At 48.7% G+C, this 24,210-nt stretch overlaps 1 protein-coding gene across 1 annotated transcript in view; it reads left to right on the top strand.

The window, feature by feature from the left end:
• AGO2 (argonaute RISC catalytic component 2) overlaps positions 1-24,210 on the top strand; it is a 97,382-nt gene that overhangs the window by 35,885 nt on the left and 37,287 nt on the right. Inside the window, exon 2 of the mRNA XM_082858499.1 lies at positions 13,941-14,136. Coding sequence (XP_082714625.1) covers positions 13,941-14,136 — 196 coding nt within the window. The remainder of the gene's footprint in view (positions 1-13,940; positions 14,137-24,210) is intronic.

Here is a 24,210-nt window from a genome sequence, read left to right as displayed (position 1 = left end):
CCACGGGTGGCCCCCTGCCGCTTGGCGTCACTGCCCCAGTGAGTCGTGGGCTTCTCGCGGGGACCTCGCCCAGCATCAGTGCAGACTCGCTCCCCCAGAGTGGGCCCTCCGGCGTCAGGCTCCCCTAGTGCTTGCACGTACAAGGCGGTGGTTTCTTGCCACCTCAGAAGACGATTCAGTGTGTGTGGAGGGAGAAGGGGGACCCCAGCCTGAGTCAGAGCTCTGGGTGGGAGCAGGCCCGCCCCGTGTGCCGAGGGCCACATTCCGAAATGGGCAGAAACAGCGTCTGAGCTGCTTTTTTTCTCGTGTGCAGTTCCAGTATGGGTTCCCCTTATCTGGGCTGTAAAACCCAAACTGTGGCTTTAGTCTTGTGTTTCATATAACACGTGTGCAGGCAACAGTGCAGAAGCGCGTGGTGAGCTTGGGGCGAGGACACCTAGGTTTACACCCTGCCCTGGCAGCGGGGTGCCCTTTGGCGGGTCCCCAGGCACTGCCCGGCACCTAGGGTCCTTCCAGCCCTCCTGGCTGCAGAGGGAGGCGGAGGCTGCCCTGTCTTCCAGGAGGTGGAGCTGGGTGCCTGCTGCCTGCCATGGGCGAGGGGCTTGACCTTCTCATCTCACTCTGTTCATCTGTAAAATGCAGACGGAAGTCTTAACAGGCCTGCCACAAATCCTGAATTAGGCAAGTTTTAAAATCAGTGTGGTTATCTATTAAATGGGGGTAATGACTATGCCTATATCTTGTAGGTTTTTAACAAATTAGCCTTATTATTATTTTTCCAATACTAGCTATCATATGCCCACTTGAAAACTACAGCGGCGGAAAGAGGACCAATCATAGCATGACCATTTGGGAATATTCACTGTTAATATTTTTCTAATCCTTCCTTGAGTTCTCCCATTCATACACCAAGCGTGTGTGTGCGTGTGTACGCGCACGTGTGTAAATAGAGGACAAATGTGATTGCATCAAACGCTGTTTTGGAACTTTCTCCCACTTGGACATCCTTCCATGTAACAATTGTAGGTGTGTTTGTTGTGTCAGGAAATTACTGTAATGGTTTATTTAACCAGCTCTCTACTGATGGACGTTTTTGTCATTGTCAGTCTTTTATTATGATATACTACAATAAATGCCCTTAGGTATAGGTACCTGGGTATTTTAGGATAAACACCTGGACGTTGAGTTACTAGATCAAAAGGAACATGATTTTAAAAGATTTCTGAAACATACCTTCAAAACCACCTAGTTTGGATAAGAGTGATATTTTCCCCCAAGCTCTTATAAATACCAGATGGGCAAAAAATTACTTACGGTTTTTTTTGGGGGGGGTGGGGATTTCTTTGTGTAAAGGCTGGATGTATTTTCTACGTTTGTTGGCTACTGGGGTTTCCTACGCACACTCTCCATTCATAGATGTTGCCCATTTTCCAGTTGGAGTTTTTAATCCTCAGAAATTTAAACTCTGTATCCAGGTTTATATTTTTAGGTTTGTGAGTTTATTATGTCAAAATTTTCTGAGTTTATCCAGTGCTTAGAGAAGTCTTAAAAGATCTCATGTACTCAGGCTTGCCTCTTATGGCCTCTACTTTTGGCTCCCACCCCATAATTATAAAAGTTATTCAATTTTAATATATTTCTTTGGATGTTTTTGTTTCACTTAAAAATGTTTATTTACGGTTTGTATCCATTTGGAATTTTTTTTTAATAAATGTATTTGTTTATTTATTTCTGGCTGCGCTGGGTCTCTGTTGCTGCGCGTGGGCTTTCTCTAGTTGCGGTGAGCTGAGGTTACTCTTGGTTGCGGTGCATGGGCTTCTCGTTGCGGTGGCTTCTCTTGCTGTGGAGCGCGGGCTCTAGGCGCGCGGGCTTCAGTAGTTGTGGCTCGCGGGCTCTAGAGCGCAGGCTCAGTAGTTGTGGTGCGCGGGCTCAATTGCTCCGCGGCATGTGGGATCTTCCTGGACCAGGGCTCGAACCCGTGTCCCCTGCGTTGGCAGGCAGGTTCTTAACCACTGCGCCACCAGGGAAGCCCTGGAATTTATTTTTAATAAAATGTAAGGAAGCTCTCCTTAATTTTTTAATATTCAGAAAGCTGTTCTTGTCCTCCTGTCCCACTCATGGACATGCCACCTTCGCCCACCCTGACCTGTCATAGCGGCCTGCTTCCGGCCTCTCTCTGATGTTTCTGCCCGCCCCCTTCTGAAGGTGGGCACCCCGAGAACAGGGGAGTCGAGGGTACTCAGGTGATGCCCAGTGAGTGGAGTCGGAGCCGGTGTGTGGAGGTGCTCGGCGTGGGGCTGGCCATGCGGATCTCGGGGAGGGCACCGAGCGCTGTGCAGTTCGGCTTGCTAGCAAAGCTCTCGTGCCGTGAGGGCAGCAAGACCTGTGTCCGAGTCCCGGCTTTGCCTGTCACTCACCTTCTGGTCACCTCGGTTTCCCGTCTGTAAAGCGGGATCCTGTTTGCCTTACCCAGGGTGAGGACTAGACGAGATGATACACGTGATACACAGTGTACGTGCCTGGTGCACTAGTGGTGGCTGTTGCTTCCTGAATTATTATGGGAGCTCAGAATAATAATATACGTATTACAAAGAGAAATCACCCATTTTCTGTAGGTACTGAGAGGTGTTCCAGGTACCTAGGATGAAGTAGTTAATGTAAAAGGGCACTAAACTGGGTTTTCTGAACTTTCCCAGCTGCTTTAGAGGGATGATAGGTTAGATTCCTGAATGTTTGGGGTGATGAAAAGGATCTGGGTTCTTTGGAGAAAAAAGACTTTCCTGAAGTATGAGAGATGTCATGTGAACTCTTCCGTAAGGGAGGCTGGAGGAGTCGAGGGATTGCTTTGGCGGAGGGCTCAGCGGGGATTGCTTTGGCGTCGGCACTACGGTCGGCGGGCATGGTGCCCTCTCTGCCGCCCTGGTTCCTCACCTGTGGAGTGAAGACAGTGTCCGAGAGGGTGGACGTGAGAACGACGAGGAGGCACCTGAAATCTCGTGCCCGGAGCGTAGCAGGTGCTTGGTCAGTGCCGACCTCTTGAGTTGGAAGGGGGCAAGGCTGCTCACCAAAGGCGGAATGGTAGTCCTCGCGTGAATGCCTCATGTTTTTGCCACAAAACACTTGGCATTGAGTTATAAATCAGTAAAGGCATTTCTCCCGACAGTGGGTGTGACACTGAGCTATTCTTTTTTCATCTGTGCACTCGTTTGTTCAGTCATTCATTAAACAGTTGCACCAAACCAGACCTAACCTCTGCCCTGGTGATGCTTATGTTGGTGGGAAAGGCAGTTACTAATCAGAAAGTCACAAGATAACTGTAAAATCAGAACTAGTAAGTGCTGCAGAGAAATGTGTGGGAGAAATGCACGTATGATAGCTTTCCTGTTTTCACGGGGCTTTTTTGTAAAGTGCTTCCAAACTTTCTGACAAACGCTTCAAAGAACCCCTAGTCCACAATAATGTCATATCAGCCATTTGGGGGACATTTCTGTAGGAGGTAATTTGTATTTTACAAGTATTTCTTTAATCCTTCCTCGTGTTAATTATAGTATTTCTGATATCGTTGAGTAAAGACAGATGGTGAATCAGAGGGGGCATTTTTAACTTAAGAGGGAAAGTTCATTAAAACATTTTCTATGAGAAAAAAAGTTTTCTGGGGCTTCCCTGGTGGCGCAGTGGTTGAGAGTCCGCCTGCCGTTGCAGGGGACACAGGTTCGTGTCCCGGTCCGGGAAGATCCCACATGCCGCGGAGCGGCTGGGCCCATGAGCCATGGCCGCTGAGCCTGCACGTCCGGAGCCTGTGCTCCGCAATGGGAGAGGCCACAGCAGTGAGAGGCCCACGTACCGTAAGCAAAAAAAAAAAAAAGTTTTCTTTTCACACATCACAGGGGTGGCTTTGGGGACTGTTCCTCAAAGAAGATTGTGTTTTTAATGCTGATGGGAGTTTCAGGTTAACCACAAAAGCCCACTTAAAAACCCATTGTAGGACTTCCCTGGTGGCGCAGCAGCTAGGAACCCACCTGCCAATGCAGGGGACACGGGTTCAAGCCCTGGTCTGGGAAGATCCCACATGCCGTGGAGCAACTAAGCCTGTGCGCCACAACTACTGAGCCCACGTGCCACAATTACTGAAGCCCGCGTGCCTAAAGCCCGTGCTCCGCACCCATGCCCCGCACCCATGCCCCGCAACAAAAGAAGCCACTGCAATGAGAAGCCCGCGCACCGCAACGAAGAGCAGCCCCCGCTCGCCGCAACTAGAAAAAGCACGCGCGTAGCAACAAAGACCCAACGCAGCCAAAAATAAATAAATAAATAAGTAAATTTATTTAAAAAAAAAAAACAACCAAAAAAACCCCATCGTAGACAAAGTTCTTTGAATTTGCAACAAAAATAGAGACTAATATTAGTCACTGATACGAGGGTAGCTGGGTGCTTGTCTTGTAATGAATCCTCAGTGGTCCGTCTGGCTTGTGGCCTCTTCCCGTGCAAGCTGCATGCTCCCTGGGAGAAGGCTGAATATCTTCAGGGTTTTGGGGCCTTTGGGGCCGGCTCTCACCTGGGCGCATCTGCCCCTGGGGTCACAGCTCCCTGTTCAGGCCACCTTCGGGGCCCTCTCTTTGCATGTTACCAAGAACCAGGTGGGAATTTCCACCGAGAGCGGAAGACGTGAAAGGCTTACAGGAACGGTGGCCCGCGCGAGGGTGACACATTTACAGAGAACAGGTCTGCAGACCACGGCTGGCTGCCTTCCTTGCAGGGCCTGTCCCTATCCCCTCCCCGGTCTGGGGAGGCTGCCACTGTGTCGCCGGGCTCCGCCCAGCCCGCCCTTCCTCTTCATCTAGAGGAGTTGCTGTGCAAGCCTGCCCGAGGGCACGAGGAGGAAGAAAGTCCTCTGGGCTGCTGTGGGCTTGGGGGATGGGGGCTCACGCCCGGGCTGGGACCTGCAGGCCTGGGGGCGTCAGCGGGCTTGATGGTCAGCCTCGTGCTGTGGGGTGTCCCCAGAGCCCCTGCGCTCTGGGCTGACGTTGACTATCCCGTCGGAACGCTGGTGGCACCAGACGCTGCTGAGAGCAAGTCCTCCTGCAGTGACCGGGCCTGGGTCCTCCCTGCCCCGAGCTGACTCTGAGCTCGCGGGGCGGCAGGAGCGAGGCCCGGGCCAGGCGGAGGCGTCTGTGTCTCGGCCTGCGTTCCATCCCAGCTCCACCTGGCAGGGCACTCGGGCCGACGAGCGTGTGGGCGAGCGTTCCTGGGTCCTTGTGTCTGGTCAGACGGGCCCTTTCTCCGGGAACTCAACTGGGTTTGGTTTGTTTCCCTGCTCACAGTTGGCTGTCGGTCGCCTGGGTCTAACGCTGTGGTCATGTTTGACTTGATCTCCAGCTGACAGCAGGCGTGCCTGTCTGCATTCTCAGTGCTTCGTCCTGACACTGCTTCCACTCACTTCAGCAAAGAGGCTGCTGGGATTGTTTAATGCAGTTCAGTCAGTTTCGGTGGCCACAAGCGAGCCCTGCCTGTGTAGGCAGCAGGTGGATTTGGTCCGTGGTAACCGTGTGTCCTGGTTTCAGCGGGAGAGTGCTGGTCTGTCGGCACCTGCTTTCTGGTCTGTGCCTGACGAGCTCTCCTAGCCTATGAGGAGACACACAGCCCCAGGCCTGGCCCGGGGAGCCTGACACGCCACCCATCCTCCACACAGCGAAGCATCAGGGAGCTGATGTCCACACCGGCTTGGCCCCAGGCGTGGCGTGGAAGGGCTGGACAGCCCTGAGCTGTTTTTATCACTTTCTTTTGCCTTCATAGTTTCTGGCTGTGATACCCAATATAATGAAAACAGAATTCTAAAAGGAGAACAGGGGATGCATGGCTTTGAATACAGACGCTTACTTTGAGATTCTGGAAAGAGCTTTACAATGGCCTCCTGGTATCTGGGTGGCAAATCTTTGATCCCAGCCCCACTGAGACGTGGGTGCTGGTGTGCTGGGCTCACTTCCTGGAGGAGTGCCCCACCCTCCAGCCTCCCAGCAAGGCTGTGGCCCAAGTTCAAGCAGCACGGAACAGCCAGTGAGTGCAGACAGGAACGTCATTTGGGCTTTTCTTAAGGAACATTTCAGTCACCCAGGAGCGAACAGTCACGCAGATCTTTTTGTTTTTGAACGTCAGATAACTCATAGTGCGATGTGGTGGAAGGGGCGGGCCCGGGCCGGCCGCTCTGGGTAGTAAGATGTGGTGGAAGGGGCGGGGCCGGGCCGGGCCGTGGCCGGCAGCCCTGGGCCCCTTCTGGGCAGTCCTGGTGCTTGCTGCTTGGTACCTTTGTGCTGCTTCCTGGGCCTCCCCGAGACCAGGCCCCCAGACCTGCCCAGATCCGGCTCACAGTTGATGGCTTAGAGCAGGTGGGGGTGAGTTGCTGTCTCCTCTGGGTCTCCAAGATTGTCCAAGGTGACTCCAGCCTCCAGGTTCTGTGATTTATTTCAAGTCGACCGTGCTCAGGAATGCTGTTCTCGGCCTGATGGTATAAGCTGGCACCCAGACCTTTGCGTTTGTGCTTGTAACAGCAGATGCGCCGTGAAAGCTGGAGTGAAGGGGCAGGGGCGGAGGCCAAGCGGATTCCAGATCCGGGTGCCTGACCTAATGTGGTTTGCAGTTTTTTGAAAGTTCAGTTCCATGTGCCTAAGTACTTAGAAAACAGCATTTGGAATGAAGAGCTTCTCTGAACAACTATGCTTGTCCCCTTGCTCACCCTGGGACAGCTTGATTTCCACACTGGTCATCAGGGAGTTTTTGCCTTGCTTCTTCCCAGGATCCGCTCCCATGGCCCTAGGTGCCCAGCGCGGGTAGAGCCGTGGGCCCTGGGGCACTGCTGTCAGGCCTTATCAGGATGTCTGATTTCTGATTCCCAACTCAGCCGCGTGGTAGGCAGGCCCGTGTGATGAGCAGAAGAAGCCTGGAGAGCCTGTTGTCATGGCAACCGGTAAATCGTGAGCTCACATCACGTCAGGGATGGGTGATCTCAGGGCAGCCATGGAGACAGAGCCCCTGTGGGCCTGCAGGGCGTGGTGCTGTCTGCAGGGCTGTTCCTGGTGGAGGGACGTCAGACCTGCCCACCCTCCACACCGCCACAGAGACCACGGAGGTTTTGTGACGTTATCAGCAGCCGAAACACTCTCCTCTCTGCTTAGAGATGAGGCCACCCTGTGCCCCTAGAGCAGGTGGTTCCCAAAAGTGTGCAGTCATGAGCCTCTTTGTCAGTCTGGTGACGCTTGTGGATGGATCCCTTTCCAGAATAATGTTTTTTAAAGCAAAGAACAAAATACATAGGATGACAAAGAAAACTGGTTGTATTGAAATAGTTATCAAAATACCAAACCAAAAGGGTGACAGAGTAACAAATGGGTCCTTTACCACCTTTAATAACAAGGTCCAGCAGCAGGTCTAATGAACATCATGATTTTGAAGTAGCTTCAGGTTTTAAACGTACATTGTGGCGTCTGTGACCGCTGCCACGTGACAAGACAGCCCTGTGTTTTCTGCTTGTCTGGTACACAGACCTCAGTAAGTGGCAGCTATGATTATGCTCTGAAATGCTAATTGAGTGAACTTGGTGAGGCTAGATTATTATGCACTGTTAGTGCATCTCTCTTATTAATTTTGTTTGTTTTTAAATATTTATTTATTTGGCTGCGTCGGGTCTTAGTTGCGGCACGTGGGATCTTTCGTTGTAGCGCGCAGCTTCTCTAGTTGCGGCGCACGGGCTTCTCTCTAGTTGTGGCGCACGGGCTCCGGAGTGCACAGGCTCAGTAGTTGTGGCACGCGGGCTCAGTAGTTGTGGCGCACGGGCATAGTTGCTCTGCGGCATGTGGGGATCTTCCCGGACCAGGGCTGGAACCCGTGTCTGCTGCATTGGCAGGTGGGTTCTTAACCACTGCACCACGAGGGAAGTCCCCTGAGTGTATTTTAAAATATATATTTATTTATTTATTTGGCTGCGTGGGGTCTTAGTTGTGGCGCGCAGGCTCTTTGTCGCAGTGCGCGGGCTTCTCTCTAGCTGTGGTGCATGGGCTCAGTAGTTGCAGCGTGTGGGCTCTCTAGTTGAGGGGAGTGGGCCCTAGAGCGCATGGGCTTAGCTGCTCCGTGGCATGTGGGATCTTAGTTCCCCAACCAGGGATTGAACCTGCGTCCCCTGCATTGGAAAGTGGATTCTTAACCACTGGACCACCAGGGAAGTCCCTTGTTTGATTTAAACCTTGTCTACTCTCTCAGAAGGACTTGAGGCAGCTCCGCTTTGGTGGCAAACCTCACATGCTCTGATGACAACAGGACCTGTGTCTGAGTCCCAGCTTTGCCTGTTAGTCAACTTCTGGCATAACAGATGATTTAAATTTTCTTTGTATTTTTCTGCGTCTTCTGTAATAAGGGTGATAATCAGAGAGAAGACTGCAGTATAGGAAAGATTCACCCAGTCGCCCGCGTCCACCATCATGGGTAAGGAAACAAGACGGCTTCCTTGAGTGGAAGTTACCCACAGGTGCTGCTTTAGGGAGGGCCCCATGATCTAGTCGGTGAAGAATGGCCCCGCCGCGAGCTCTTGGGTACCTGGCACATTCGGAAGGAGGCCAAACTTCCTTCTCTTGGAGGGGGTCTTAGCTGCCGTGAGGTCGCCTCGTGTCTTGGGGCCCTGCCCGTGCTGGTGCATGTAGGCAGCGGTCTCAGGGGATCTCCTTGGCTCCTCGGGTGTGTGACCTGCGTCCCCAGTTGCGGGTGGGAGAGAGGAGGGGTGAGTGTGTGGGTTTGCGTCCGTGTGTCTCCATCCCTCGCTCGGTTGGGGGGGGGGCGGCGCTGGGACGGGCGAGCAGCGCTGGCGAGGGGCTGCCAAGAGATGGTGAGGGCAGGTGTCCCACAGCCCTGCTCTGGGACCTTCCTCTTCCTCTGACAGGCCAGCGACAGTCCAGACCTTGGGCGTGGGTTTCTGCAGGACGCCCAGTGCAATGACAGGCTCGCCTCCCGTGGAATCTCTTGAAAGCTTTCTGGTTTCTATGAGCCGGTTACTCATACAGGAAGTCGATTACTCATTCACTACATGTTTCCCTTTCACTGATTGAGCTGTGGCTCTAACGATGGAAATTTTAAACACACCTCGGCAGCAACTCGGCAAACCCCCGTGCCTGCTTTGTCCCTGACGCTGTGCTGGGTTCTCAGGCTCGGGGACTCCTGCCCGCAGCACTCTGGTCAGGAACGGGGGCTGGTGGCCGAGTCACTGAAGCGCTGGGGCTGTGCTGGTAGTTGCTGTGGACGAGTCCTTGCCCGCCGTGACAGCCAGTGTCGCTGGATGAGAAAGAAGCGTTTGCCTTCCCGATCCCAAGGGTTTTGCCCCGTGCAGAGGCAAGCCTAACCGCGGGAAATCCATTCCAAACAAAACTGTTGGATGAGTCGCTGGATGGGAAATGTGCTGTGCGGGCTGCCTGGGGTTGGGAGCAGCGAGGCGGTGGGGCTGCCGGCCGTTCTCACAGGAAGGTCAGACCTGAATTTCTCCGTGAAGAGGGGAGGAGATGTGAGAGAGCTCGGAAGCTGGGGGGCGCTCGCTCGACCTGCCAGCATGGCAGGAGCGGGGGAGATGAGGTGGCACCTGAAGGTGGGTAGGCACTTGGGGCTGGGTCCCCGCTGAGCAGGCGGCCGGTGCCACAGCCAGTTGGCTTAACGCCAGCTCCGTGAACTCCTCCCCAGACGCTGCCTCGTCTTGGGCTGGGCCTCGGGCTTCCATTTGCTTGTAGGTGTTGGTGGCACCCGCTCCTGGGAGCCCAGGGTGAGAAGGCCGAGCAGGGAGCTTGTGCTCTGGGCTCCCCCCACGTCCCCTCCTCACCCTTTCCCTCCGACTCCCTGCCCGTCCGGTGCACCTGTGCGTGGCAGCCCCCATTCCTGCTGCAGTGCAAGGGGCCGCGGGCCGTGTGAGGGGAGCCCCTGGAGAGCTCAACTCTAGGTGATGTGGGCTGGATTTTCGGTTCCCCTGTGTCACATGCGCACGCGTGTGCCCGTTCGTCCCTCCTTTTAGCCTCGGGGCCAAGAGCTGACACCTCCTCCCTCTCCCCTCCTGTCCCGTCCCTTCCCCAGCACGGGTGGAGCTCTGCGCTTCCACTGCTCCACTGCTTCCTCTCCGGAGCTTTGTGTGTGGATCTTCCTGCTTGTTTCGGCAGTTTACACTTGGGACTCCCTACGCGTCAGAAAAACAGATCCAAGGTGTCTCAGGACTGAGGCCTGGTGGGAGAGTTTCCTTCCCAAAGGTATGAAACACAGGTCCTGGGCTTCCCTGGTGGCGCAGTGGTTAAGAATCCGCCTGCCAATGCAGGGGACACGGGTTCAAGCCCTGGTCCGGGAAGATCCCACATGCCGCGGAGCAACTAAGCCCGTGCGCCACAACTACCGAGCCTGCACTCTGGAACCCATGCGCCACAACTACTGAAGCCCGCATGCCTAGAGCCCGTGCTCTGCAACAAGAGAAGCCACTGCAATGAGAAGCCCGCTTGCCGCAACTAGAGAAAGCCCACGCGCAGCAAGTAAGACCCAATGCAACCTAAATCAATCAATCAATAACTCTATATTAAAAGAAAAAAAAAGCCACACAGGTCCTCACCCTGTTCCCTCTGCTTAGAGGGCCTTAACTTGTGACTCTATATTCCATACGCTCCCCATGAACTGTCGGTAGTTTCATTATTAAAATCTAGAAGCAAGGAAGAAATATCTTATGAGATTATATATTTTATAAATAATTTACCATTGCATTTTCCCCATTGCTTTTATTAATACAGGTTAGTGACGCAAACTGGTGAACTGTTCTCCTTCTTTCCCGCGGCTTATTGTGTCCAAGTGGTGGGTGTTGGGGGTATAGGAGGTGTAGGCTCAGCCTGAGGGGTGGGCCCCAGGCCTGACCCTGCCTTGCTGAGAGGTAGGTAAGGCTGGGGACTGACAGCTGGTGGGGGGGGGGGCGGGGGCAGCCTGGGGAGTGGGATGGAGTGGGCACGCCAGCTGTGTTGCTACTCCCTGGGCCTTGGACAGCTTCACAGTTCACAGGCGACCCCTTTGCTCCGTAGCTGTGAGGCGCAATTAGGAAACGTGAACCAGAAGGGACCTACTGTATAGCACAGGGAACTATACTCAGTATTATATAATCACCTATAAGGGAAAAGATTCTGAAAAAGAACATACATGTGTATAAATATGTGTGTGTGTATAATGTATATATGTATGTATAAAACTGAATCACTGTGCTGTACACGTGAAGCTTACATGATACTGTAAATAACTGCAAGAAAGAAAACTGTGAGAGCGCTTTGTAGCTGGGACTCCCTTCAGTGTGGCTCGCGCTCTGGTTCCTGGGCCAGATTTCTGTGGCTCTGTGGCTGGACATTTCCTGGGACACGAAGGTCTAACCTTGACTCTACATTCACGAGATTCCTCTTGCCGGGTGGGAGTCCACCTGAGAACAGGGACCTCGTGTCAGTGGGCACTCAGTGCTGAGTGCAGAGAGTCTGCATCTGTCCCCAGATGCAAGGGAGCAAGTGGTGTCCCCTCCTTGGCGTGGTCAGGACCCTCAGTGCGAGGACCCCGTGTGACCAGCTGACTCTGGAGAAGTAAACATGGTAATCCACTGGGTGTCCTGCACTCAGACACTCCTGGGAGGTGATGTGTGAGCTGCTTGAGAACTCTGTTTATTTTTGTATCTCTGGTCTCTGGCACGCTACCCAGCACGTAAGGGGCACCCAGGCGTGTTTGTTGAAGGGATGGGCTGTTGTGAAAGGCTGCGAATATGTCATCTATGAAGTCATAGTAGCTTAGTGGAGAGAGACCCAAAGGTCTCCAGATGGTTTAGCTCAATGAGATTAATAACCTTTAGAGCATGTTTGTTTTCTCATAGAAAGAAACCAAAGTATAAAACAAGTAATTCAAAGACTCCCTGAGTTTTACTATGTCAGAAATACAGTAAGAACAGCTTCTATTATTCTTTCTAGAGTACTTCTGTTTCCAGTGAATGTCAGTAGGGATTGCAGTACATGGAATTTTTTTTAAAATGAGAACTTTTTTGAAACAAAGATATTTGAGCGAAAATTAAAGGTGTGCTGTTAATCGGAAATTCTTTTCGTTGGTTCTTTTCCTAAAACGACTTTGAATTTTATTAATGGAGTTACTGAAAATTCGAGTTGGGACAAAGTGTTTTTTTGTTTTGTTTTGGTTTTGTTTTTTTAACTGTCGGGGGTGGGGGGGAAGCACTCCTGGATTAAGTTAATGGATTTAAGAGTCATGGAGGGGGGACACTGTCATGACGGTCTGGGTCCCTTTAATTCCATATGAGTCTTACCCCTTCGGCTTTGTCTAATTTGCTAACAATTCACACTGCCCCATCTTTAATCTCTCACATGCAGAGAAGGAACAGAAGTGTACGTGGCAAGCATGGTAACCAAAGAGGTATATTGTAAAGCACTTTTAAGTAACGAATTGGCTTTACTGCTGAGACTCCTTTGTGGAAAGGTTGGTCTGTTGCAGAGAAGGGGGTGTTGAGTCTTGGCTTCCAGGAGAGAGATGGCAGGGGTAGTTGACTACCATGTTGACGCAAGCACAGCTGTCGGAAGTCCCTGGAAGAAGGACTGTGGTGTAGGAAGTGGTACTCGGGGGCACAGTGTCAAGGTCTGTGTGTGAGTGTTGGTGTTGGGAGGCTACGCCGGCTTCTCACTGCTGTGGCCCCTCCCATTGCGGAGCACAGGCTCCGGACGCGCAGGCTCAGCGGCCATGGCTCACGGGCCCAGCCGCTCCGCGGCACGTGGGATCCTCCCGGACTGGGGCACAAACCCGTGTCCCCTGCATCGGCAGGCGGACTCTCAACCACTGCGCCACCAGGGAAGCCCACCTTCTTGACTCTTGATGTTGCACACACCTTCCTGCGTGACTTCGGTGGTCCGCGGCAGAGGACACTTTGTGAGCGACTTTGGCAACCTTCCTTTGCCTGTCCGAGCTTGGGCTTTCCCAAGGCTGGATCCAGTGTTTCTGGGCTCGTGTGCGTCAGGTGCTCGCTTAGACCGTGATCCTCAGGCTGCTCGTGGTCCAGCCAGCCAGGCAGAGAGCCAAGTGTGATGACAGCACGGTGCGGCAGACTCGTCCTGGAAATGCCAATGAAGTGAGCTGGACACGCGAGGGCTACAGGAGTGAACGGATTCTTCGGGATTCTTGGGCAGGAGCTGGCATGTGCAGGGCTCTGAAGTGTGAGGCTGGTTCTTGGTGGGGAGGGCTCTTAGAGCTGCAGAAGATAAGGCCAAGACGTGAGTGCCTAAATGTCGGGGGGGGGGGGCCACGAAGGTATCTGGCCAGGGTGAGATCAGAATGTGTGGAAAGTGGGTGAGGGGCCTGGAAGCCGAGCCCCCACTAGGATGAAATGGGAACCCGAGCTGAGGCAGAGAGAGATGGATAGGAAAGGAGGAGTTAGAAAAGCGGGTAAAACGATGAGCACTGTTGAGCAACTGGCCGTGAAGAATGTGTGCGAAGGGTCTTGACAGTGGAGTAGACCACAGCCTCACCGGTGGAGGCGCAGGCCTGGGGGAAGGACTTTGAACTGCGGGTGCAGGGCTGGAACTGTGAGGCTGTCAGAAGAAGTGAAGAGGGTCGGTGAGCGAGGAGGGGACCGGGGAGGGAAACCTTTGAGCAAGGAGGGCGAGGTGCAGTGTCGCGGCCGAGTGGCCGAGGAGGGGTGCGCTCTGGGGGACCTTGAGCCTGGCACTGGGGCGCTCTGCGATGAGGTGGCCCGGGCGGGGTGGGGCATCAGTTTCGGGGGTGGGAAGGAGGGGGTGGCAGTGCCGGCGGGCCTGGGATGGCGGGGTCCAGCGGGGTGGGGAGGGCAGCGTGCCGGGGGCAGGCGCCAGCCTCCTCTCAGCGTGGGCCCTGGGTAACAGGGTTCTCTTTACCGTTTCCAGTGCTCGCCCCTCCTCCACCGCCACCGCCACCCGTCCAAGGGTATGCCTTCAAGCCTCCACCCAGACCCGACTTCGGGACCTCCGGGAGAACGATCAAGTTACAGGCCAACTTCTTTGAAATGGACATTCCAAAAATTGACATCTATCATTATGAATTGGATATCAAGCCAGAGAAATGCCCAAGAAGAGTTAACAGGTATTCTGTTTTGTCCTTTATTTTAAAACGAATCAACCCTCTCCGATTCTCAGCAGATCCTGCTGACCTTTTCTCCCCAGAAAGCTTCCGTTGCATTTTTTTTTAAGTGTTCTTGTATTGAGATACAAAGAAATACGCATTGTAAGTGTGCTGCTCAGTGAGTTTTGACGAATGTTTAGCCACGCCCATCACCCCTGAAAGTTGCCTCGTACCCCCGCCCCCCACCACCAGTGCTGGGATCCGTCCCTGGAGGCTCGTTTCCTGCCTGTGTAGATGGACTCGCACGGCCCACGGGTCCATGAGAGCTGAGAGCTGCCCCTTCACCCTGCTTCTCTCAGCATGTTTTTGAGGTTGACCTGTACCACTGTGTGTGTTAATAGCTTCTCATTTTTGTTGCAGAGGAATGTGTTACGATGCAGTTATTTCATGATTCATTTACTCATTCTCTCATTAGGTGCTTAGGCGCTCTGGGCTTTGCTGTTACGAATGAAGCTGCTGCGAACTGCTTGTTCAAGTCTTTTGTGCACACACGTTTTCATTTCTCTTAGATAAATGCCTGGGAGTGCAGTAGCTGGATCAGAGGGTAGTGTAGGTTCAGCCGCAGGAGACTCTGCCGAGTGGTTTCCCGGCGCGCTCGTACCGCCGCGCGCTCCCGTTGGCAGCGAGACTTCCCGCTGCTCCACATCCTTGTCAGCACTTGATATGGTTCGTCTTGTTGATTTTTGCTGTTTCGGTGAGCGTGTAATGGTTTCTTACTGTGGTTTAATTTCATTTCTTGGTAACCAATGAGTTGAGCACCTTTTCATGCATTATTTCCTTTTTTTTTTTTCCAATGAGTTGTTTGACTTTCTTCTTTTAAATTTGTTTGTTTGCTTATTTATTTATTTTTGGCTGCGTTGGGTCTTCGTTGCTGCGCACGGACTTTCTCTAGTTGCGGCGAGCGGGGGCTACTCTTCCTCGCTGTGCGCGGGCTTCTCATTGCGGTGGCTTCTCTTGTTGCGCAGCACAGGCTGTAGGCACGCGGGCTTTGGGTAGTTGTGGCACGTGGGCTTCAGCAGTTATGGCTCACGGGCTCCAGAGCGCAGGCTCAGTAGTTGTGGTGCGCAGGCTTAGTTGTTCCACGGCATGTGTGATCTTCCCGGACCAGGGCTCGAACCTGTGTCCCCTGCATTGGCAGGCGGATTCTTAACCACTCCGCCACCAGGGAAGTCCCTGAAAGTGGTTATTATATTGTGTGTTCTAAGAAACCTTTGACTTCCTGAAGGTTACAAAAACACTTGTCAATTTTTTTTTGAACAATTACAGTTTTAGTATAATTCCTTTTGCTACTGTTGGCATGTGTTTTACTCCTATGTATGTTATAAACCCCATGGTCCAGTGCTGTTATTTTAAAGAAATTAAGAAAAGAAAATAGTCTATTTACCCACATATTAACCATATCTAGTTCTCTTTATTTCTTTCTGTTGATCTGTGTTTATACTTGCATCATTTCCCCCTCAGCCTGAAGAATATCTTTTATCCTTTCTCATTGTACAAACCTGCCAGTGATGAATTCTCCCACCATTTTTTAAAATCTGCAAATATGTTTATTTTCTCCTCATTTTTGAAATATTTTTGCTGGATGTAGAATTTTAAATTGACAGTTTTTTCCCTAGCAACTTAAAGATGTTATTACGTCGTCTTTTAATCCTCATTGTTTCTGATGAAACCTGTTTGTTGGTGTTGTTTGTAGTTCTCCCATATCTGTCTTTTTTCTTTCAGTTACTTTCTAGTTAATTTTGCTTTTCACCAGTTTGCCTCTGATATGCCTAGCTGGAGTTTTCTTTGTATTTTTCCTTCTTGGGATCCTTAATGTTTATGTCTTTCATGTTATTTGGGTGAAATGCTGGCAGTCATTTCTTTACATTTTTTTCCTGTCCCATTCCCTCCTCTACTTCCAGGATTGCAGTTATGTGTACGTTAGACCATTTGATACTGTCTTGTGATTGTGATTTAATAAAAAAAATTGTTCTCCCTCTTTCCTCAGTTTGGGTAATCTTTATTGATCTCTCTTTAAGATCACTTTATCTCCCCTGCCCCAGACACACACCTTTTTTTGGTAATATCCAATATTCTGTGGTAACCATCCAAAAATTTTTTCATTTATATAGTGTACTTTTTCTAGAATTGGCATTTGGTTCTTTTTCATAGTTTACATTTCTGCTGAGATTCCTCATCTGTTCATTCATAGCTGCCATCCTTTTTCTTGATGACTTTGAATGCATTTATAGTAATAGCATATTTATGATAGCAGCCCGTGTCTGCTAATTACAACAGATGGGTCATTTCAGGGTCTGTTTCTATTGGCAGGTTTTCCCTTAGATCACATGTCACCTTTCCTTGCTTATTCACATGCATAGTGAATTTTTTGTTCATTGAACATTATGTATGTTACGTTGAGGGAGTCTGGCTTTTGCTATCTTCTCTGGTACCCTCCCCTACAAATTCCTACCTCTTCTGCCCCCATCTCTGCAGCACAACAAGACTGTTGCTCTCTTATGCTCCTTCTCCGTTTTGTGATTTGGAAATTGTTCCCAGCAGAGTGAATGTTTGTTTTCCTTCCCTCGGTAGTCACAGTCCTAAGCTGCCTGTTTTCCACTGTCAAAAACAGCTCTCAGGTTTTCTCTAGTTTCTTTAGTTTCTTTAGGGCAGGAGGAGAAGTCTGCTTACTTTGTCATGGTCAGAAACAGAATTCTGAGTTGCAGTTTGATAATAAGTCAGATTGGTTGCCCAGTTTGTGCTGGTGCCCTATAGAGTGCTCTTTGCTGTACATTTTTTCCTGATCACAGTCTTGGTATGAGAAAGAATGTTTGGGGATTCATTTCCCTTATTTGTAAAACTAAACAGTTGGATTCACTCAGTGTGGCCAATATACATTGGTCCAGACTTTTTAGAAGGTGGCTTGGTGTATATGTTAAAATAAAAATAGTATATACCCTTTGACCCACCGATTCCACTTCTGAGTATTTATCCCCAAAAGACATGTCTCCAAAGAAACAATACTTGACAGTAAAATGGGGTCCTTTAACTATGTGCTTACTAAAAAATGTGTTTGTGAACCAAAGCTTCGGGCACAACTGGTTTAAACAGCTTTATTTACTAAAGGTCTTCTGAGATCTTTTAATATGCCTTCTATGCTCTGAGACGCTCAATGAATGGGCTTGTTTGATTTTGAGTTTCCTTGGGACAAAATCCTGTGAGGATCTGTGATTTGGATATACTCTTAGAGCTGGAATGAAGGCATGAGAAAACACATTTTCTGGGCTTTTGATTGGCATGGTGGCAGTGGGCTCTTATTATGCCATCAACCACAGTGTGCAAGAAGCTTTCTTTTATGAAAATAGGCATGACTAAGGCTTTGTCTTCTGGCAACAGAAAAAGGCTGATGGTGACTAAAATGCGATGTTTTCACCTGACTGTGTTCCCACAGTCCTGTTGTAGTTATGACTGTAAGGTTCTAAAGATACCCAGTGTTTAGAAATTGCCTCGTGAAACAGAAAGTAGCCAAGATGGGCTGTAATCTTTTTTTTCAATTTATTCCTAGAATTTTATTTGGTTGTTACAAAATCTGCAAGGGTATGTATATTAAAAGGGGGGCGCCATGAAAGGCAGCCAGAAGAGTAAGTTATCTTCAAGTTACCTGAGGTGCCAGGCTAATTTGATACTATATTTAAACCTTTCCAAGAAAGTAAAATAGCATAGGTAGGCAAAGGAATTGAGAGAGAGAAACAGAGCGAGAAGCATAGGCCATAATGAGGTAAGCGGACACCTTCATGGGAAAAGAGTTCATCCCACTTTAACTAAATTTTCATATTTCTAGGAAAAAAACCAAGGTTAGCCAACACCAAGCTGAACATCATCTAAAGAAAAAAACCCAGCCCTTAAATATTTAAGGGTGTTGAGGTGCATTTTGTGGCAAGGCCAGCCCACAGACTGGCATGCCGTGCTACTCCCCTGGGTTTTGAGCCAGCCTGAGAGTTGCTGCGTAGTTAAACATGTGAACCTTCAGGGTTCTTCATTTGACTATTCTGATGGACTTTGGCCTAAGGTCCAATCTCAAAATTATAATCATTCATAATAGCTTAGAAAAATGTTGGAAGTAAGGTTTTTGTGCTGGCAAAACCCACGTGCTAAAACCTTGACTCAGTCCCTCTCGGCAGCCACACTACCAACCGGCCGACATTTATGAAACCTCCACTGTGTGATAGGCACTGTGCCGGCGGGCGTACGGTGGGGGACAAGGTAGACATGGTTCCTGTCCCTCGTTGGGAGGGGAGAGTCAGAGCAGTGATTGACAGTATCGGGGCAGAGCTGGAAGAGGGGACCCGGAGGGGAAGGGGAGGCGGAAGAGCAGGCAGCTCCGGCCGCAGACTGTCCCCTGCCACTGACCCTGTCCAGACAGTCCTCTACACCCCGTCTGCTTCCACACTGCAGCCTCTGTTAAAGCAGTGCCTTAATTCTGAGTTCCCAAAACCTTGTGCAGGGCACATGGTAGATATTTAATAAATTCAACCCTGAGGCTTCATTCAAGACTGAGAGGAAAATGCCATCTACGGACGTTCTGATGAGTCGTGAATCCCGGCCCGGTGTGCCCTTAGTCTCGATCACCGTTCTCAGTGGCTTCTGTGGGAGGGGTTCCAGTATAAGGCAAGGTCCCTCTTCTCAGGATGCCTCCAGTATCATCGTGGCTGCAGTTGGTCACACACGACAGCCGGTGCCCAGAGCTGGTCTAGGCCGTGCGGGCCTTACAGCCAGCGCCAGGAAACCTTGCCAGCGGGTCAGAAGTAGTGGTGCCGTGCTCGGAAGCCCGGGATGGGCTACCGGAAGGAAGGAGGTGTGCTCCTCACCTTGTCTGCACTTTCCCCCTTGTTCCTCCTGCGCTCTGTCAGGTGGCCCTAGGAGAGCACCGCACGCGTGCTCACGCTGTGCTTGGGAAGAGCTGGGCGGGGCAGCACGGCTGTGACATTGGCAGCCTGCTGTTATGGGCACTGTCCACCGGGGGAGATGTACGCTGGTCCAGACTTCTCAGAAGGTGGTTTTGTGTATACATGTAAATACAAATAATGCCCCATATACCTTTGACCCACCAATTCTACTTCTAAGTGTTTATCCCAAAGAGAGATATGTACAAGGATGTCTAATACTGTGATGGCGAAAAGCGAGAGAGAAGAGAAGTCATTTCTGTGTCAGCCAATGGGGATGGTTAAGTAAACATACTGTGGAGTACTGTGAAACGATGGACAGCAATGGAATGGAGCTTCACAGTATGAATACCACGTCCGGAAACATAGACAACTACGTGGCTTGTTAACATCACGTTACAGTACATGATACGATAGCATTTCTATTTCTAGACTTGCTGCCACTTTGTATATAGTGTCGAGGAAAGGTGTTAAACACGCATCCTGGGAAAACGGCAAGCTCCAGAGCCATGTGTGTTTAAAACATAACACACTGTATTTATTTTATGTACCTGTGTATTTATATCAATGCATAGGTTTAAAAACAATAAGGGTGCTTCTGAGAAGAGAACTGAAATGAAGAGGAGGTCAGGCGGACTTGGAGCACTATCCGTGTGGGAAATTCGCAGTGAGAATGTATCAACGAAAAGTAGCCGTGTGATTAGAAATTACCAGAAGAATACATTACAGCATGCTCAGTGGCCCATTTATTTTGTAACTGGACGTTTGTGTGCCTCTTAATCTCCCTCACCTATTTCACTCATCCCCCCTGCAACCACCTGTTTGTTCTCTATGTCTGTGAGTCTCTCTGTTTTGTTATGTTTTTTCGCTTGTTAAGTGAAATCATACAGTATTTGTCTGACTTCTTTCACTTAGCATAATACCTTCTAGGTCCATCCATGTTGTTGAAAATGGCAAGATTTTGTTCATTCTTATGGTTGAGTAATACTCCAGTGTATGTATGTATGCATGTGTGTGCGTGTGCGTGTGCGTGCATGCATGTATGTATGTGTGTATATATAGATACACACACACACACACATACACGCACACACACACACACTACATCTTATCCATTCATCTATTAGTGGACACTTAGTTTGCTTCCATATCTTGGCTATTGTAAATAATGCGGCCATTAACATAGGGGTGCACGTATCTTTTATATTGTGTATCTAATTAGTGTTTTTGTTTACTTCAGAAAGATATCCAGAAGTGGAATTGTTAGATTGTATGGTAGTTTTTAACTTTTTGAGGAACCTCCATACTGTTTTCCATAGTGGCTGCACCAATTTACATTCCCCCCAGCAGGGCACAAGGGTTCCCTTTTTTTCCACATCCTTGCCAACACTTTTTATTTGTTGTCAGCCATTCTGATAGGCGTGAGGTTATATCTCATTGTTTTGTTTTGCATTTCCCTTATGATTAGTGATGTTCAGCATCTTTTCATGTGTCTGGCCGTCTGTATATCTTCTTTGGGAAAATGTCTACTCAGGTGCTCTGCCTATTTTTAATCGGGTTGTTTGGCTTTTTGATGTTGAGTTGTATGAGTTCTTTGTATATTTTGGATGTTAACCCTTTATCAGATATATTGTTTGCAAATACCTTCTCCTATTCAGTAGGTGGCCTTTTCATTTTGTTGATAGTTTCCTTTGCTGTGAAAAGTTCTTTCGTTGGAAGTAGTCCCATTTGTTTATTTTTGCTTTTGTTTCCCTTGCTTAAGAAGACAGATCCAAAAAAATACTGCTAAGATGATGTCAAAGAGCATACTGCTGATGTTTTCTTCTGGGAGTTTTATGGTTTCAGGTCTTAAATATAAGTTTTTAATCCATTTTGAGTGTATTCTTGTAAAAAAAGTAGTCCAGTTTGATGATTTTACATGTAGCTGTCCAGTTTTCCTAACATTGTTTTTTGAAGAGGCTGTCTTTTCCCCACTGTATATTCTTGCCTCCCTTGTCATAGATTAATTGATCGTGTAAGTTGGGTTTATTTCTGGGCTCTATTCTGTTCCACTGATCTGTGTGTCTGTTTCTGTGCCAGTGCCATACTGTTTTGATTACTGTAGCTTTGTAGTATAGTTAGAAATCAGGGCGCATGATACCTCCAGCTTTGTTCTTAAGATTGTTTCGACTGTTTGGGGCCTGTTGCATTTTCATATAAATTTTAGAGTTATTTATTCTAGTTCTCTGAAAAATGCCATTGGTTTTTTGATAGGGACTGCACTGAATCTGTAGAGTGCCTTGGGTAGTATGGTCATTTTAGCAATATTAATTCTTCCAATCCATGAATGTGTCTTTCCACCTGTTTGTGTTATCTTCAGTTTCTTTCATCAGTGTCTTATAGCTTTCTGAGTACAGGTCTTTTACCTCCTTGGTAAGATTTATTCCTAGGTATTTTACTCTTTTTGATGGGATTGTTTCCTTAATTTCTCTTTGTGATAGTTCATTTTTAGTGTATAGAAATGCAATAGATTTCTGTATATTAATTTTGTATCCTGCCCCTTTACCTAATTCATGTATTAGTTCTAATAGGTTTTTGGTGGCGTCGTTAAGATTTTCTATATATAGTGTCATGTCATCTGTAAACAGTGACCGTTTTACTTCTTCCTTTCCAATTTGCATTCCTTTTGTTTCTTTTTCTCATCTGATTGCTGTGGCTGGGACTTCCAAAACTATGTTGTATCAAAGTGGCAGGAGTGGACATCCTTGTCTTCTTGTTTCTCTTCTCAGAGGAAATGCTTTCAGCTGTTCACCATTGAGTGTGATGTTGGCCGTTTGTCATATTATGGCCTTTGTCATGGTGAGGTATGTTTCCTCTATACCCACTTTGTTGAGAGTTTTTAATCATAAATAGATGTTGAATTTTATCAAACGCTTTTTCTGCATTCATTGAGGTAATGATGATTTTTATTCTTCAGTTCATTAATGTGGTATACCGCATTGATTGATTTGCAGATATTGAAACATGCTTGCATCTCTGATACAAATCCCACTTTATGGTGTATGATCTTTCTAATGTATTACTGAATTTGATTTGCTTACATTTTGTTGAGCATTTTTGCATCTATGTTTATCAGATATCGGCCTGTAATTTTCTGTTTTTTGTGATGTCCTTGTCTGGTTTTGGTATCATGGTGATGCTGGCCTCATCAGATGAGTTCGGAAAGCACTCTTTCGTCTTCAGTTTTCTGGAATAGTTTGAAAAGAATAGGTTTAACTTTTCTTCAGATGTTTGGTAGAATTCATCTGTGAAGTCATTTGGTCTTGGACTTTTGTCTGTTGGGGTTTTTTAAATTACAAGAATGCATTTTTTTAAAAGAGAAAACTTCTCAGAATTTTGGTAACAAGGCAGACAAGCTGCCAGGGAGTGTTTCAGACTCTCTGGATTAGCAGACATGTCCCGTTAACCACGAGGCAGTTTCACATCTGGCCACTGACACTGCAGTGTGTGGCTTGTGCCTCTGTGTCCTTGTGTGTGAAATGGAGGTGGTGTTGACCTCCTAGGTTACTGTGAGGACTGAATGAGTTGTTCCGTGTGCAGCCTGGCAGAGAGTAGGTGCCAACACGTTTGCCATTGTCATCTTCACTCTACGTTTTAATATGTGGATCATTCTGTAAGGTACTGAGCACATAATGAGTCTCTAGAATGTGTACAGATAGTATCTGGGGGCTGTTGCCTTTTGAGTGAGGTCAGGATCATAGCTTGAGAATTAGGTTCAGGAAAGGTGTTTGTCCAGGGAGCCAAACTGATGTAATACAGGAACTTTGCTTTCCAGTGGTCAAACTTGATATGAAGAAAGAAGTAAACACAGACACTTGAGGAATGACATGTGCCCAGGTGGTTCTGCTCAGATATCTCTCAGCAGTCGCTGGGGAGAATCTGGTCCAAAAAAGTCCTTGAGCCTAGAAAGGGGTGGGGGGAGGGGTGAGGAGAGTTACTGTTTAATGGGAACGGAGCTTCTCTTGGGGAATAAGAAGTAGTTCTGGGCATGGATGGTGGTAATGATTTTACAACAGTGTGGATGTACTTGATGCCCCTGAACTGTACATGTAAAAATGACTGATGACAAATTTTATGTTATCTGTATTTTACCACAGTTAAAACAGAGAGAGAAAGACAGGAAGGCACTGGCCAGCCTCTGGGAGTCCGCCTGGGCTGATAGAGGGAAGGGACCTTCACATTTTAGAATTAGTTGCTATCAGGTCATAAAAATTAAGCAATTATCCCTACTAATGTTTTGCAAAAGATGATACAAGGTGATCAAGCGGGCCATCGAGGCACAGGGACATGGTGTGGGTAATGAGGATGCTTTCTCTTAGTCCATGTGGTGGTCAGGGTTGTGTACCATTAGTCACCCGAGCAGGATTGCTTCGTAGTCCCTCAGGGTAACTCCAGAGGTCATGACTGAACAGCCTCCTTCTTTGAACAAGTATTTACTGAGCGCCTGGTGTGCCAAACTGCCAGGTGCTGGATGGTCCTGGGTAAGACGTGACTCCCACCTATAGTTTGGTGTGTAAGTGGAGTCACCATGCCAACAGTTGAATTCAGCTGAGAACAATAAGTGTTAGCGTGGATAAACGTTTTGTGTCGTGTGGGCTCCATTTATTGCTTTGAATACTAGATACCTAGTTGCCTCAGCACAAGGTATTGAGAAGTATTCTTTGTCCTCTCTCTTCTCCTTCTGTCATCAATGGAACGTCTGTATGTCCGTGGGTCTTTTTCTGGGCCCTCGATGCTTTCCTGAGTTCTGCTTGTCTGTTCCTCCAGCACCACAGTCTCTGTCATGGTAGCTCTTACGTCCACCAGGTACCTTTTCAAGAGTGTGCTTACCAGCCTTTATCCTTCGTTATTTCCAAATACATTTTAGAATTAGTTTAGTAAATCCCATCAGATAAAAATTAACCCCTCTGGGTTTTCATTGGGCTTGAAGGAATGGATTTGTTTGCAGAATTGAATATTCCTGTCCATGAATATGGTATATCAGTTGGTTGGTTTGTTTCTTATGGTGTTTCCAACTCCCAAATAAAAGAGTTGTGTATGCCACTTGGAACTAGTTGTCCCCTATCCCTTATTA

The sequence above is a fragment of the Leucopleurus acutus genome (genome assembly GCF_964270905.1).
Source record: "Leucopleurus acutus genome assembly, chromosome: 17".
NCBI classification, from domain to species: Eukaryota; Metazoa; Chordata; class Mammalia; order Artiodactyla; family Delphinidae; genus Leucopleurus; species Leucopleurus acutus.
Note: the sequence above shows the minus strand (reverse complement) of the source record. Positions and strands in the feature narration are given on the sequence as shown.